The sequence below is a fragment of the Aulonocara sp. 'chitande type north' Nkhata Bay genome, linkage group LG8 (genome assembly GCF_057382095.1).
Source record: "Aulonocara sp. 'chitande type north' Nkhata Bay isolate Kocher_YH1m ecotype deep benthic linkage group LG8, A_spYH_male_GT1.1, whole genome shotgun sequence".
Taxonomy (NCBI): domain Eukaryota; kingdom Metazoa; phylum Chordata; class Actinopteri; order Cichliformes; family Cichlidae; genus Aulonocara; species Aulonocara sp. 'chitande type north' Nkhata Bay.
This window is the reverse complement of record NC_141351.1, coordinates 26,359,733-26,376,792: the sequence shown is the minus strand read 5'-3', so window position 1 is coordinate 26,376,792 and position 17,060 is coordinate 26,359,733. Positions and strand designations below refer to the sequence as shown.

At 46.4% G+C, this 17,060-nt stretch overlaps 1 protein-coding gene across 1 annotated transcript; it reads left to right on the top strand.

Moving 5' to 3' along the window:
* syde1 (synapse defective Rho GTPase homolog 1) lies at positions 1-15,739 on the top strand. The gene is made up of 14 exons (XM_086304591.1): positions 1-260; positions 6,274-6,536; positions 7,142-7,619; positions 7,702-8,040; positions 8,339-8,534; positions 9,032-9,195; positions 9,627-9,731; positions 9,827-9,915; positions 11,525-11,662; positions 11,739-11,865; positions 11,993-12,168; positions 12,950-13,205; positions 13,286-13,576; positions 13,757-15,739. The coding sequence occupies exons 1-14, from the start codon at positions 176-178 to the stop codon at positions 13,936-13,938; spliced, it is 2,889 nt and encodes a 962-aa protein (XP_086160717.1). The 5' UTR covers positions 1-175; the 3' UTR covers positions 13,939-15,739.
* Positions 15,740-17,060: the final 1,321 nt, after the last annotated feature.

Sequence of the window (17,060 nt, the reverse complement as noted above, 5' to 3'; positions counted from 1 at the left end):
GGGAAAGAATGCGAGGAATTCATTTCCTGTAGAACAGCTCTGAGAACGAAGGAGGAGACGAGGAGTTCGTGGAGAAGGAGCTCTATCTCCTGCTCTCCTGCTGGATTACTGACTCCACTCTCCTCCCAGCACCTCCCGACTCAGGAGGAGCAGGAGGAGGAGAGGGAGGTGCACGATGGCTGAGCCCCTGCTGAAGAGGACCTTCTCCAGGCTGAGAGGCAGAGACAGAAGCCGCAGGAAGACCGACCCCAAACTGAGCGGTAAGCAGCTGAAACTCACTTTTCCTTCACTTACATGCAGCATGTGAATGCCTCACGCTACCTTTAATGTCAGAATAAAGTTTATGAAGGGCAGTGAACACCTCACGATGCCTTCATGTGATGAAGCTGCTTCCTATCACAGATTAAGGGCACTGTGAGCACGCTCACGGCAAGCTTCCCAAACTTGAGGGATGAACTGCTCTCATCCCTGAAGTGGGCGGGAAACTAAGGCAGAGGACCATTGTTATGAAAGAGCTTGTTTAAATAAAGTTCTGCTGTTGGAATCAGCATTGACCTCATGACCTCAGGCGTCTCAGGTCACATCCGAGTGGGCAAACAGTGTCTGATCAGAGCTGAAGCAGAGCACAGGGAGAGTCTATGTGACTTTTCTGTTTTCATCGCAGCCTTCATCAGGACACATGACCCTGACGCTCTGTGTTTGCGTTCTCAGCAAAGGGTGGAGGTCAGCATGACCCATGAATGAGCAGACGACCTCGTGCTAACACGCTAACAGAGGCCAAGGTCGGCGTCCTCGTCTCTGCTGTCCAGTCCTCAGATGTTTCGGGGTGAATGTCCACGCGTTTCCAGTCAACGTGGCCACCCAAACCATTCAAAACCATCAATCTATATTAGACGTGACCTTTTCACTCACATACCAGTAATTACATCAACAGCTCACTGTGTTGGTGTGTGTGATGTGTATGTTGTTCAGTTGAATTCAATAGCGCCAAATCACAACAACAACAGTCGCCTCAGGGTGTTTGATATTGTAAGATAAAGACCCTACAATAATACATACAGAGAAAATGCCAACAATTCTATGACCCCTATGAGTAGGTACTTAGCATTAAGAAGGAAAAACCTCCCTTTTAACAGGAACAAACCTCCAACACTCTGGGAGAGGCGGGGCCATCTGCTGCAACCACTTGTGGTGAGGAGAGGAGGACAGGACAAACCTACACCTGTTGCAGCATAACTAAGGGAGGATTCAGGGTCACCTGGTCCAGCCCTAACTATATGCGTTAGCAAAAAGGAAAGTTTGAAGCCTGATCTTGAAAGTAGAGATAGTGTCTGTCTCCTGAATCCAAACTGGAAGCTGGTTCCACAGAAGAGGGGCCTGAAAACTGAAGGCTCTGCCTCCCATTCTACTTTTAAATACTCTAGGAACAACAAGTAGGCCTGCAGAGCGAGAGCCAAGTGCTCTAATAGGGTGATATGGTACTACAAGGTCATTAAGATAAGATGGGGCCTGATTATTTAAGACCTTGTATGTGAGGAGCAGGATTTTGAATCCTGGATTTAACAGGAAGCCAAAACAGGAGAAACCTGCTCTCTCTTTCTAGTCCCTGTCAGGACTCTTGCTGCAGCATTTTGGATTAACTGAAGGCTTTTCAGTGAGTTTTTTGGACATCCTGATAATAATGAATTACAGTCGTCCAGCCTGGAAGTAATAAATGCATGAACTAGTTTTTCAGCGTCACTCTGAGACAGGATATTTCTAACTTTAGAGATGTTGCACAAATGGAAGAAAGCAGTCTTACATATTTGTTTAACATGTGCGTTGAAGGACATGTCCTGGTCAAAAATGACTCCAAGGTTCCTCACAGTGTTACTGGAGGCCAAGGTAATGCCATCCAGAGTACGAATCTGCTTAGATACCATATTTCTAAGCTTTTCAGGGCCGAGTACAATAACCTCAGTTTGATCTGAATTAAGAAGCAGAAAGTTAGCGGCCATCCAGGTCTTTATGTCTTTAAGACATTCCTGCAGTTTAACTCATTGGTGTGTGTTATCTGGCTTCATGGACAGATAGAGCTGGGTGTCATCTGCATAGCAGTGTAAATGTATGCTATGTCTTCTAATGATGCTGCCTAAGGGAAGCATGTATAATGTAAACAGAATTGGTCCTAGCACTGAACCCTGTGGAACTCCATAATTAACCTCAGTGTGTGAAGAGGACTCTCCATTTATATGCACAAACTGGAGTCTGTTAGATAGCTATGATACAAACCACTGCAGCTCTGAAAGCTGTTTCTGTGCTGTGATGAGCTCTGAAACCTGACTGAAACTCTTGTTGTGTCAAACACATCTGATGTTGTGTTGTCTGCTTCTTATAAAGTGTTTTTCTATTCTGAGCACTCAAGCACTTTATACTATGTATGTGTGTTCTGTCTAACATTCATGCTCTGATGGATCTATCAGAGAGCAACTCCGGGTTAGTATCTTGCCCAAGAACATTTGGCACGCAGACTGGAGCAGCCAGGGATCGAAGCACCAACCTTCAGATTAACAAATAACCCGCTCTCCCTCCTGTTCAACAGTCTTTGTGACCTTGTGCATTGCTGGAGCTTGTTTATAACATGTTTCTCAGCTTCGAACAATAAGAAACACGCGCTTTCCTGCAACTGGGGGTGTCGGAGAAGGTGAAGGTACACCTGCACATCTGGAACACCAGCACAGTACACTTTTACCTGAGCCAATCAGCCGTCACGTCACATCCGAGGGAACTCAGAGTGTGGATTTGCTGTGCTGTTTTCACTAATATGTACGTTAGATGCTTTTGTGAACGCAGTGTGTGCGCTGCAGAGCTGCATCAGAGACTGTGGAGAGGAAAAATGTTGCCACATGACCTCGGTTCTCTGAGAGAGTCCTCAACGAGCTTCCTCAGTGCATGCTCAGACCTCCTCCTCACTTTATTTTTAGAGCAGGTCTGCTCTGGATCAAGACTCTGGGCTCAGGGCCGAACTCTTACACACACACACAGAGCAGTGACGTCTTCTGTTTCTATAACAACAGACAAACAGCCAATGAATGGACCGAATGCTCGTGATGTCACTGCGATGTCACTGCTCAGTGCCGCGTGAAAACATGATGTCTCGCGCCGGATTTCTTCTGTGCAGAGCTTCATGCAGGTGCATCATGAGTTCATGGCTGTGTGCTCTTGTCCTGCTGTTTCATCAGCAGTTGCGGCCAAAGAAGTGAAGTGCTGAGACTTTTCCACGTCCGAGTCCTCGCTCTTTGTTGTGGTGAGGGGCAGACAAGTTTTCCATTTCTTTGATCTTCCGCTCGTGTCCATCCTGATTGTTTTACTGATCTCTCTCTGACATCTGGGAGTCCTTACACTAAAGTAATGATCATTATCCTCTGATAACTTCTGAAAACCCAGAGGAAAAGCTTTAAGTAAACAGGAGGAACAGATGGTGCTCCACAGAGCGATCAATGACGCGACGTGTAGTTACACTTCCAGGTAAATCCTCAGTAGGGTTCAGGGTTCAGACTGAAGCAGTGTCAAAGGTTCTCCTCAGTCCTGGTTTGAAATCATGACCAGATCTAGATCCAGATCCTGGGGACAGTCGCACGTTGTTAGCTTTCTGTAGAAAATCTGGGTCAGTTAGCCACTTCCTGTCATTAGGCCTGTGTGTGGTTTCTTCCTGTTTATCTCTCTGGGATGTTGAGTAAAAGTTTGAGATATGAATCTCAGTGAACACGATGGCTTTATTTCATATTAACATTTCAAACATTATGTGTAAGGACTTTTAAAACCACGCAGGTGAACATGTAAACATGTGGACACAAACATGTAAACATGTGGACACAAAGATTAAACAGAAAACGAGCTCGATGGCTTCTTCCTTCAGCTCACATATGCTGACATGCACGCTGCGATTCATGGAGCGAGCCGGAGTGAACACATTAAACCAACGCGGAGGTTAGTCTGATGGTTCGAAGGTCATCCTGAAACTCACTCACTGAGTTTCTGATGTAAACATGTGGGTTAAAGGTCAAAGCTGTAGCAGACAATAGGTCAGAGGAGGATTTTCAGGGAACTGTCCCTTTAAGAGCCTTTAAACGAAAGTGTCTGAAACACATCAGTTTGTTTAGAAAGTGTGTGTGTGTGTGTGTGTGTGTGTGTGTGTGTGTGTGTGTGTGTGTGTGTGTGTGTGTGTGTGTGTGTGTGTGTGTGTGTTTGCAGGCTGTAATGAATAGTGAATAGACAGCAGTGTGTTTGGTTTTAAACACAGAGACTTCATTCACATCTGCACAGTCACAGCTGTTTATTCACCCTACCACCCCTCCACCCCCACCACTCCACTCTACGCCCTAACTCCCCCACCCCCGCCCCACAGTGATCGCTGTTTGTAGGACCGTTGAAATGAAAAACAGATGGACTATTATTAGCGCTCACGCTCTCGTCTCTGATGACAGGAAATGAGGGACAACCTCTGCAGAGTGTCACTTCCTGTCTGGGCCCGTTTTCAGTCCAAAGGGGCTGTGCTGAGAACACAAGGAGAACAGCTAGCCTTCGTGTTGTAGCTTGGTCCGATTCAGTCCACCTTTCATTCCTTTAAAGTGTGAAACAAATGCATTGAAAGGACCCCGCGTGTGCGTGACGATGTTTTAACCTGCAAAGTGAAAGAGAGTGATCCTAACCTCCAGGAGGGATTTCTTTAGTTCATCCTATTTAGCTATGATCCTGATGTCCTTTGGGACTTTGTTTAACTACAGTTTAACTACAGGAAACCACACCAGCCGATAACTGACCCTCGAGAATACTCGAGCACCATCCAAACTACTTTAAAACAGTTTGAGGGGTCCTGAATGCAGTCCTGAATTCGGACTTCTCTTAGATTCTCTTGGTGGGGGTGCCTGAATGCAGAGGACACAGGTTAAACTGCTGACTTTACCCAATAAGAAGTCACAATGGTGCATTCATGGCATTTAACAATTTCACACAAACGAGTTTAACACATGAACTCAGAACACACGTCACATTTACAGATGCTGAAACACACACAGAAACAAACAGAGTGTATTCATGAGGCTCAGACAGCTACTTTGCAGACCGTCACGAGGATCTCACACACACACAAACACAAACACAGTCCTCGTGCCTATGGTACGACAACTTTTCTCCGTGCCCCTGGTACACTGCGCAGGAGCACTTTGCCACACACACACACACACGCACGCACGCACACACACACACACACACACACACACGCACACACACACACACACACGCACACACACACACACACACACACACACGCACACACACACACACACACACACACACGCACACACACACACACACACGCACGCACACACACACACACACACACACACACGCACACACACACACACACAGGAACACTGGGTCTGCGCTGAGGGCTGGAACAGTAATCTACATGTATAGGATGTGACAGAGAAACGTTCCACTTTCCTTCACAGCAACAGCTGATCATATGACCATCAATAGGAAATGAGCTGAAAACAAAGGTCAGCTGAGAGCGCTTTATATGTCAAAGTAAAAACCCTGTAATATTACAGAGAAACTCCAACATGTCAGAAGGCTGTAGGTGTTGCATACCATGCGAGAGTCAGAGGAGTCATGAAGACAGACAAAGTTGAACTCTGCAGTGAATGCAGGAAATCCCAAAGGTAAATCATAAAGTCCAAAAACAGAGGAAACGCTAGCAGAACACTGGGGTAAGGGGAACAAATGTTCTGTTGAAGGACAGTGACAGGAGGGTAACCAAGTGGAGACAGCTGTGCAGATGGAGACACAGCTGAACCAAATCACAGAGGACTAAAATCAAAGCATGAGGAACACTAACTCTCAAAGCAAAAGAGAAGTGAGCTCACTAAATGAGGACGACACAGATACATTAATGACCAAATACAATAATAATATGCAAAGCAAGGCAACCAGGAATCAAAACAAAATATTTCTACAAACCAAAACTCTAAAAAATGCTGGATAATCTGACACAACCATGAGACAAGAGCAGGCGAGCAACTGTCTTAGCAACAGTGCGAAAGAAAAACTTGTAACAGGAAGAAACCTCCGGCATAACCAGGCTCAGGGAGGGGCAACCACATGTGGAAAAATCAGTTTTGCTTCCTATCATCTGATCTGGACCAGTGTGTGCAGATCAAACTCCACCTCACCACTTTGATAGCGCCAAACGTACTGATCCAGCCCATAATAATAGCTGTTTGTTTACTACAGAGGCTCCAGTCCGGCCCGACAATGTCTTCCAGTCCTCTTCCTCACCATCGTCACCAACACTTACAGACCCCGACCCCCCATCGCCTCCTCGAAACCATATCACAGTGGCGAAGAAACAGCAGTGGGCGCGTCAGGGCTCTGCAGCTCCACCCACCTTCTTGACCTCAAGCTCCACCATCACACTCTCAGACCAGGAGAGACCCACAGGGATATCTCAGGATGCATCTGGGCAGGCCTTGAGCCATAGGCTGGTGCAAGACAAGGTAATAGCACACTATCTATATGATTGAGCCTTCACACTGCCATTCTCCTTTGTCCCTTCTTTTGCTAATAGTCAGACCTTTACTGCTGCTTCAGTTTTTGTTCTGTCCGCTTTGTTCTTGTCCTGCTAATAATTGGGCTTTATCTTCCTAGTAATCTTTAGTCTTTCTACTTCCACTGCTAATCCTTAATCATTGTTCTTCTCCTGGTAATCCTTAGTCTTTGTCCTCCTGGTAGTTCTCTATCTATGTTCTCCTCCTAGTATTCCTCCAGCTACGATGTCCATGGTGGTTGGGTCCCTTGTTCTTGTTCTGCTGCTGCTTATTGAACCCTTTCCTATGTCTCAATTCAGGTGCCTTCATTAATACGTTCCCACGTATTAAAACAATACAGTGCATGCACTTATTTGTGTTAGGCATGGATTTTTAACAGGGAAAACAGAGAAATATGTTCACTTCCCAGAAATAACAGTTGCAAGGTTGTTGGACAGAGATTGTGCTGCTGGTAGATGGACACCTCCTCCTGGATCTGATGGTGGTTTGACTCCTCACTCTATCCCTTCTCTCCCTTCAGTGATGTGTCCACTCGTTATTGTCATGGTTTGCAGATGCAGCAGTGTGCTGACAGGATGTGCACCAGTCTGGCCTGGGATAAGACCAGTGCGTCCTGTGTTAGCACAACAATGCAACAGGAATCCTACTACCCAGCAGGGGACCCCGCTGAATCTCCCTCCACCTCCGTCAGTGCCAAGCTGTCTGGCCAGCGCGCCTACCTGCAGAGCCTGGATCGCAGCAGCCGAGCCTGGGTGCTTTCTTCAGGAAAGACTGCAGATGAAGTGTGCGACCCTCAGGAGGACAGTGGCAGCAACATCTGGTACAACCCGATCCCCGAGGAGGAGGACTTAGGAGGTCTACACCGGGACGAGGATGTATGGAAGCGGAGGGCAAAAAAAGATGAGCCTAGTGCTGGAACAGACATTGGCGGAGGTTGTAGCAGTGCCAGTCCACTGGAGGACTTTCAGTGCTCCAGCCTCCCCAATCCAAGTGTCAGTCACCATATCGATGACATCAAAGCAGAAAATACAGGTAAGACTTCCTGTTTCACCTGCTGTCACCACATTGCTCAGGTTTTGTCTTCATTGGCGTTCTTCATCTCACCCTGCTTCAGACTCTCCTCCAGACTCTAGTCCCGCCTCCCAAAAGAAAGGGGGTGTGTCAGGAAGTATGATTGACAGGTTGAGGTCTCCTGGTACGGTAAGAAAACTCTCTCTAAAGATGAAGAAACTTCCCGAGCTGCGCCGGAAACTCAGCCTCCGCTCATCTTCTCGGGCCCATCGGCAAACAAATGACAATAGAGGAAGCGGAGAGGAGTCGGCTGGTAAGAGCACGGCATCATTATTGGCGCTCTCCAACCAGAACGTGATCAGCAAGTATCATCTGGACAGCTCCACCTCTCCAGCCCGACCACAGCGACGGTCATCAAGAGGATGCTCAGCCAGTAAAGGAGGTAAACCGCTCGTGGGGGAGAAGAGGTTAGCTCAGATGTAGAGCAGGAACTTTCATGGCTCTGGGCAGGATTCAGGAGTAAACCGATAGTGAGAATGAGTACACAGTAAATACAAAGCGTCTGTGACTGTATTTCACAGAAATCTGTGTATCTTCCTGATATTTCTGACCTTGCCAGAACCACATTAAGGTCATGGATTCCATCTTCATCCATTTTCAATAAAGCGTGGGGAGTCTCAGCCTCTAAGTGAAATCCAGTGAAAAACTACTATAATAGAACATGTGTGTCTTCCTGTCAGGGTATCTTAGTGACGGGGACTCCCCTGAACTACTGCCACGACAGCAGCCCTCTCAACACGTGATCACCCAGGATGGGCCCTGTGACGTCAGCTCATTCCAGCTGTACGTGGGCTCCGACCCGCCGAGATGCAGCCAACGGGTGACGGGTTTACTGACTGTCCACTTGCTGGGGCTGGAGGAGATGAAGACCAGCAGGTATAAACATACCTTCAAGCCTTTAATTCACTTCAACACAGAATCTGAACACAGCAGCATCCAGTGGACATTAAGAGAACTGCAGGTCAACAGTCTAAAGCTCAGACTGGCTGTTTTACCAGCAGCTAATTCATGACTGTATAGGGTATAAATCGTCTGAGTACAGGTCTGATATAAAACATTCTTCTAACCTGGATCTCTGGTATCTGACCAACAATATGTCTGCTGGGGTTACCAGCAGACCATACAAGAAGTCTGAGCTCCAGTTTTAGGAATTTACTTGGATGTTACTGAGTACTAATTAGCAGGTCGTCTGTGTCTATGTGATACACCGGACAGACCTGTACAGTCTAACAAACTAATCCACCCTCTTGGTCACTTCTGGCTCCACTGACAACATTTTTCTGTGAATGTTGTGTTCAAGGGGGCCCCCTGTTGGAGGGTTAGGTTCAGATTTGGAGCAGTCATTCTCTGTCTCTCTGGATGTTCGGTCTCAGGTCAGAGGGCAGTAAGGAAGTCTTCCTGGTGATACAGATTGATGGGGTGACGAGAGCGAGGACTGCCCTCCTGATGCTGCGAGGCTCGGCCCTCCCCTTAAACCACACTTTCCACCTGGAGCTAGAGCGAGCCAGGCAGCTCCGCATAGTGGTATTAACACCAGGTAATACAACAAAGCCGCATTCAGGCAGAACCAATGTTCCCTCTAATGTTTCACGTGTCTGAGCGAATGCACAAACTCCCTGAGCGTCCCCTTGGACCACTGTGAGCAACAGCAGACGTGTGCACTGTGGTCACGCCAGCATCGAATAAGTTACATGTTTATTAAAATAATCAAATTACAGCATTTATGTTAGACTACTTTTAATTAACTGCTTTAGCCCACTTACAATGAAAATTTAAAAAAAAAATCTTGTCCATGTGCAGCATGTTAACACTATTGGAAGGAAAAATAACTTGAACTCCAATTTTGAAAACACAACTTTCTATTTTTATTTGATCACGACCCCCCCCCCACACACACACATCATCATCATCATATTCTTTGGGTGTCCATTTAAATCTGCTCACAAATTTTTTTCTCCCCTTTTTCAGTCTGTGGACCCAAAACAACATCTGAGCAGAGTCCCAACTCAGGTGGTCCAACTAGAAACCGGGTGTGCGGTCTGGGTGGGGTCTCCATCCCCCCTCTCTTCAAAGGTTCATTATACCACATTGTTCATTGTTAATGCAGCTGACACTATGATTATCATTGACGTCTGAATTGTATGCTGAGGATGTGTTTGGTTTGTCAGGGAGTCGCTGTCAGCAGCTCTGTGTGAAGCTGGAGCCCAGAGGACTTCTCTATATCAAACTGTCTCTGCAGGAGAAATGGGACACGCAGGTACATAATCCCACTGCTGCTGCTGATACATGCAGCTAGATTTAACTGGAACCAGCAGGTCACCTGGGCGGGGTCCCATCGTCCTGCTAGTCTGGACTGTTCTTCAAATAGCACAACTCGAAAACTTTGAATATACTAACAACGTATATAATGGTAAAAGTAAGCTTTCACATATTCATTACCAGAGATGGGCAGTAACGCGTTACTTGTAACGCGTTACTTGTAACGCGTTACTGTAATCTGATTACTTTTTTCAAGTAACGAGTAAAGTAAGGGATTACTATTGCAAAAACGGTAATTAGATTACCGCTACTTTCCCGTAGGAACGCTGCATTACTGCGTTACTAAAACCGTGATTTTTTTGCGAGAATGTCTCACGACAGTGACGTAAGCGAGTGCGACGTTAGTGACAACAGCTGTGTGCAGATCAACAATGGATCACATATCGAGTGCAGAGAGAGTATGAGCGTGCAGCGTTTAAAGCGTGGAAGTACTGACCTTACTTTGAGTTTGATTCCATAAAAAGTGACAAAAACATTAGTGTCCGCTGTGCGTGGGAAGAAAACTTCTTTTTACAGCGAAAAAACCCCTAAACTTCCAACAAGCACCGAGTAGCTACGACGTAATGGGAAACTCACAGAGAAACTCGCGGATTCTTCCACTGACCGCGGCACACCTGCACCAGGGTAAACCTCCGCCTACCCCACTCCTGCTTTACAGGTGAAAATAGAGCAACAGGACCGCTGAGTCTTTGACTTTATTTATTTTCTGCTGTGTTTTACTTGCATCTATTTGAAAGACTGAGTGTAAACACAAAAAACATTTTATTTTATGAGCTGGAATGTGCAGAAAATAGGTTTCAATGTTAAACTGATTTCTTCCAGTCAGAGAATGTTGCATATAATTAATTTTTTGCTTGATGCATAAAGTTAAAAGATTAAAACTAATAAAACAAGTTTTAAAAAGAGACTTTTCCATCTGATTACATTTTGTATGATGATTATGTAGAAAAAGTAGAATTGGGCTGAGAGATCTATCACTTTATCAGCTACTCAGGTTGTAAATCGTGTTTTTAAAAAGTAACTAAGTAACTAAGTAATTAATTACTTTTGAAAATAAGTAATCAGTAAAGTAAGGGGATTACTTTTTTGGGGAAGTAATCAGTAATTAGTTACTGATTACTTTTTTCAAGTAACTTGACCAACACTGTTCATTACACATAAAGTGAAATTTTTGAAGCCTTTTTTGTTGTTTTCATTTTGGTGATTGTGGTTGTGATATGGAAACGTCCAGCTTCTCAAGGGTGTGTTCACTCACACAGTCGGTACCTGGTGGGGCTCCTTCACCATCAATGCCTGCTGCAGTGCAGTGTAGCATAGCCACGGTCAGCCTGCAGCTGCTCCAGTATTACAGAAGCCCAGATAGGGGTTCAGGTCAGGTGAGCTGGCAGACCAATCACAGTAGCATCATGCTCAGCAAACCCTCTGGTAGGAGTTGCACCGCTGCTGAAAAGGGAAATCAGCATCTCCATGATGAGCATGAAGTGCTGTGAACTGTGGACCAACCACCGCCGCCGCTACAGACTCAATCATAAATTGTGTGTCTGCAGCCCAACGGCGACGCATCCACCCCGTCCTCTGTGTTTGGGGTTGAGCTCCACCACCTGGTGGAGAAAGAGGGCTCTGCAACTCCCGTCCCCCTGCTGATCCAGAAAACAGTGGCAGAGATCGAACGACGGGGACTGAAGGTTAGCGTGCAAGTCTGCTGTGACAAAGATGCCGCGGCTTCGCCGTCAGCTGATTATGTGTCTATGTGTGTGTCAGGTGGTAGGTCTTTACAGGCTCTGTGGCTCTGCTGCGGTGAAGAAGGAGCTCAGGGATTGGTTCGAAAGGAACAGCTCAGCAGTTTGTCTATCTGAGGACCTCTACCCTGACATCAACGTAATCACAGGTAAGCACAGCAGAGAACATGTACTTGACCCCTGGCTCCTTACCCTGTCCCTGTGTCTGAGCTAGACTCTGACCCGACCTCTGATCGTCCTCATACTCGTTGTGACTGCACTCACCTGCCTCCTCAGGGATTCTAAAGGACTACCTGCGGGAGCTGCCATCCCCCCTCATCACTAGGACTCTGTACCAGGTGGTCCGGGAGGCCATGACCCTACGACCCCCACCTGTCCAACCTGCAACACCTGATCCCCAACTGTCCCAAAGGACCGTGGAGCTGCTGTCCTGTCTGCCACCTCCAGAAAGGGTAACAGCCAGTACTCCTGCAGTACTACTGTGGTAATCTTGCAGTGCACCAGCAGTATTCTTACAATGCAGCTTCCTGCTGTGTCCTCACAGTCAGCAGTACCTTGACTCAGTCTATCTGATGGACACTAGCCCACAATGTTCTTCCTCATGCTACTCTTCTTCTTCTGTGTGCAGGCCTGCTGTTGGTCCTGCTTCTTCCTGTCTCTGGGACACTACTGTGACCCAGCTGTGAGCCCTCTATGACCGCTCTAGTTTGCAGAGTTGGTGTAAGACAGATAAAGAACACACAGCGTTTACATTTAAAGCAAATGATGAAGGTTTGATTTCGTCTGATCGAGCATGTCGCGCTAGAACTGGCCAGTGACATAATTCCAGTAGTCAAGGAATTCTGCATGCACCAACTGCATTCTCATTGAGACGTTTCTTCTTCGTTAATGCAGAAGCTGCTGTCGCGGTTCCCGGTGCATTGTGGGTAATGTTGGCAGCAGCCTTTGAACAGGAAGAATAGTCTGGAATAATGAACGCATGCTTCCTGTTTACTTCCTGTATGAACACATGGTCCTACAGAGGGGTAGAAAACTGGCAGCTTCAGCTGCAACCTAACACCCTGACCTTTGACCTTTTCGCAACCTGGAACCTTTGAAGTAAAATAAACAGGCTGAATATTTTACATTCGGGAAAATTGAGACGAGTTAATCTGAAATCTGACATCAGGTCAGATTTCAGCAGGTCAACCGCTGAGTTGTCTACTAACTGTCCTCGCCATCTCTCGCTTTCAGGCCACTCTGTTGCTCCTGCTCGACCACCTCAGCCTCGTAGCATCTTTGAGCGCCGCCAACAGGATGACTCATCAGAACCTCGCCGTGTGCTTCGGGCCTGTGCTCCTCACGCCAACCCAAGATGCGTGGAGGGGGGGAGGAGGGAAGTCGGGAAGAGGATCAACGAAGGGCTTCTATCATGGCGAGGAGATGGCGAGCGCCGTGGACTTCAAACGGCACATCGAAGCGCTGCACTACCTGCTGCAGCTGTGGCCAGGTAAGCCCTACAGACCTGCCCACATTCCTTACCTTGCCATGGAACCCATCGAGATCGTCCCAATTGTTCTTTGTCCTCAGTGCCGACTCATCGAGCACCAGCCGACGCCAATGCCTCGCCTCCTCCCTCCTCCACCCCTCACCAGAATCCCTTGGTGCAGCAGCAGCGGCATCCTGCGTTGCGCCTGGCTCTACCACAGAGCCCTGAAGAGGAGGTGGTGGTGTCACGGCGAGGGCGTGGCGGTGTGGCCCGGCTGGAGAGTCCACCGCCAATCAACAGGTACGCGGGAGACTGGAGCGTTTGCGGACAAGAGTTTCTGACCGGGCAGGATGCCGATTACGATGAGGTGGCAGGAAGCGAGAGCGATGCAGGTAAAAATCAGCTGATCGTCTACCTATACACATGGTTAACCTGCACAGGTGTCACTGAAACACCTGTTTGATTCCTGCTGGGTCACATTACGGCCTGAGAGGGTGACTGTAGAACTGACAGGTGTCTGACTGACAGCCCCTTCTCCTCTCTGACTCTGCTTCTTCCTCTTGGCTTTTCAGGGAGTGATGATGAAGACGAGGAGGAGAAGAAGAGGGCATGGCCAACAGGAGGGGGCGGAGCTCTGTACATGGATGACTTCCTGGACTTTGACGCTCCGTTTAACTGTCGGCTCAGCCTGAAGGACTTTGACACGCTGATTCACGACCTGGACCGCGAGCTCGCCAAACAGATCTGTCTGTAGAGAAGGAGGAGGAGCAGGAGGAGGAGCAGGAGCAGGAGGAGGAGGAAGATCTGACCTCATTAAATTTCAGATCAGCTGAGTTTTAAAGTGTTTGTCTCTGATGGTTTGAGTTTGTGCTTAAATGAAACTACAATGAAGTTTGTGTGGGAAAGCAGATCAGCTGTTAGCTTGACCTCTGACCTTTTACTCCATACCTGTTTTCAGCAATGAGAACAGAATAACTTTTCATAGCAACAGGGATGAACATTAATGATCGCTCAAAGTTCAGAGTTCATCAAAGAAACTTTTTATAACTTTTTCAGTGAATTATAATTAACGTTGAATTATTTAACGTAATGAAAAAAACACCTGACGTGTTTATTTTCGGACTTTTAAAAAAGAGAGAAGAGTCATTTTACTCTGCAACACATTTCAAAAGCAAACATTGAAAATAAAAGAAAACATTTCTTGTAATAATAAAAAATAAATAATTAGCATGAAGAGAAAAACCTGAACTAATCTCGGTGCTGGTAAAATATGAGTTTTGTATTTCTCTGTTTTGGGCCTTAAAGAAGAATATTCTAGTTAAAATAAATGAAACAAATAGTTATCTGAAAAAATGGGAAATGTTCTCATTGCCATGACTTTAAAGTCTTTTTCATTGTGAGAGTGTTTATATTGATTAACTATAAAGTTAAAAAAGGAAACAATTAAATGCCTGACCTTTAAATCATCTAAACTCAACCCTCCATTATCCCATCATCAGGGCTCAAAGTACCAATGTTCTCATTCCTCAAATGATAGAAAATAATCTTTAAATAAGGGGAAACTATAATCTGAAAAAGGTGATCATGGTGATGAAGGTTCTCAAATCAAGTTTCATTCAAAGCGTTTCTTTGGTGAAGTCTGAAGGTGAGGCTACGTCGCTCTTTAAACTGATTAAATCAGCTGCTCAGGACGTCTTGAAGGAGGCGCTGTGCCGAGAACCAAACAGAAATTTATTCCTTATTTGAACCAAACAGAAATTTATTCCTTATTTGAACCAAACGGAAATTTATTCCTTATTTGAACCAAACGGGAATTTATTCCCGTTTGGTTCAAAGAAAGGACTCAAAGCGTGCACGGTGACGGTCTCAGGGTGAGTCTAACGTTGAAACCAAAGTATGTGCCTCAGAGCCTGTGAGCTAACATTAGCTCACAAAGTCCAGTAATCAGTGACATCACCAAACGAGCAGCTCTCGACAGAGTCCGCAAGAGGCTTCACAGGGGGGCGGCAGCAGAGCGCCAGGTCAGGTTAGACAGCACGCATACTGGGGTTATTAATAACAACTGCTCTCTGAGATTGTGGAGCTCCGAGTTCAGGCATGCCGTTCAGAGCCACAAACCGTCAACAAACTTTGGGCCTGACTGCAGCTTCAGTGTGAAGAATGGGTTCTCTGAGGCGTGGAGGAGGTACAGGAACCTCCTTTCACAGCAGCGAGCACCGGATATCTGGGTATCAGGGCTGGACTTCGGAGGATCTGGTGTTGTTTGCACTGTTGAAGCCATAATTTCTGTTTTGATGGTACAAAGTTTCTCACTGTGAGTTTGTGAAGTTTGAAGCTCTTTTCTCCTTGTTGTTGCTGACAGTATTATTATTGTTATTATTGTTGTTGTTGTTGTTACTCTGTTTTGCACATCTTCAATAAGCACTTGTGTTTTTTACAATGAAGACGACGTTTGTCTGCAGATGAAGTAAGCAAAGTGATGAAGCACAGTTCCTGTTGGAACAGAACACAGTCTGTATGTCTTATTACCCCAAACAGCTATTAAACACCTTATTAATGAAGCTTCTGTCTGCTGTGGTCAATATCATCACTGCTGTCACTAGACCTCAGTGCACCATTCACATTGTGTTGCACTTCGCTCTCGCTCTGCAGGCCTACTTGTTGTTCCTAGAGTATTTAAAAGTAGAATGGGAGGCAGAGCCTTCAGTTTTCAGGCCCCTCTTCTGTGGAACCAGCTTCCAGTTTGGATTCAGGAGACAGACACTATCTCTACTTTCAAGATTAGGCTTCAAACTTTCCTTTTTGCTAAAGCATATAGTTAGGGCTGGACCAGGTGACCCTGGATCCTCCCTTAGTTATGCTGCAATAGGTGTAGGCTGCCGGGGATTCCCATGATGCATTGGGTGTTTCTTCTTCACTCACTATGTGTTAATAGACCTCCCTGCACTGAAATGGCCTGTATTTGTATAGTGCTTTACAGCGCTCATTAGTTCTTATTAATCTCTGGCTCTCAGCAGCGTGACTTTGTCGTGTCTTCCCTAACCCCAGTCAGTTGCGGCAGATGGCCGCCCCTCCCTGAGCCTGGTTCTGCTGGAGGTATGTTTCTGTTAAAGGGTGTTTTATAAATAAAGTTGAATGTGTCACAGATTAAATCTACATCATGTGACATCACACGTACCTCTGACTCCTCACTAAACATCAGCGTCTTTCTAAAGCACTACAGGCTGCCCCTCTGCAGACTTCCTGAAGTCAGTCAATCAGAACAAACCCCCCTTAAAGGGAAGGCACTAAAACAGTTTGTTTTACGAGAATGGGGGGGGGGGGGGGGGGCAAGGAGCTGCAACTAGTAACAGACAAAGAAGGATTATTCTGATCTTTGAATCATGCAAAGGTGCTGCTGCAGGACAGTCTAAAAGTCTAATCCTGTCCTCACCTCAGTTTCACGGTCTGCAGAGGAGGCAAACTGTCTGTCAGTCTGTTGATCATGTATGAGGCAGCTAAGGATGAAGCTTCCTCTGAGTTTACCTGTGAGTTTACCTGTTCACTGTGGGAACTGTCAGCCCTCAGTCTGTCTGACAAGACTCAGCGATTTCCTGAGGTCTCTGCAGCTGAAATCTGTAAGTAAAAAGGAAAGCAGCTTCGACCAGCCTGTGGGGACGTTTGTAGGACGGTCGTCTCGTCCATCTTTCAGCAGGTGCAGCTTCACCGCAGAAGACTCTGTCCTCATCAGTCCACCTTGATGACATTGACGGGATCAGAGACACATGAGACAGATCGAAATCATAACTTTGTTTATGTGGTAACTTTAAAAACAGCAAACTCTGTTTCAGGTACATGTGTCAGTTTAAGAGGGGCGGGTGGATGACGTACAGAAGC

Excerpts from the sequence above, each read along its gene's own strand:
- syde1 (XM_086304591.1), top strand. The coding sequence starts at position 176 with ATGGCTGAGCCCCTGCTGAAGAGGACCTTCTCCAGGCTGAGAGGCAGA. Across the intron at positions 7,620-7,701 it reads CATCAAAGCAGAAAATACAG|ACTCTCCTCCAGACTCTAGT; the intron begins GTAAGACTTCCT and ends ACCCTGCTTCAG. Across the intron at positions 9,732-9,826 it reads CATCCCCCCTCTCTTCAAAG|GGAGTCGCTGTCAGCAGCTC; the intron begins GTTCATTATACC and ends TTGGTTTGTCAG.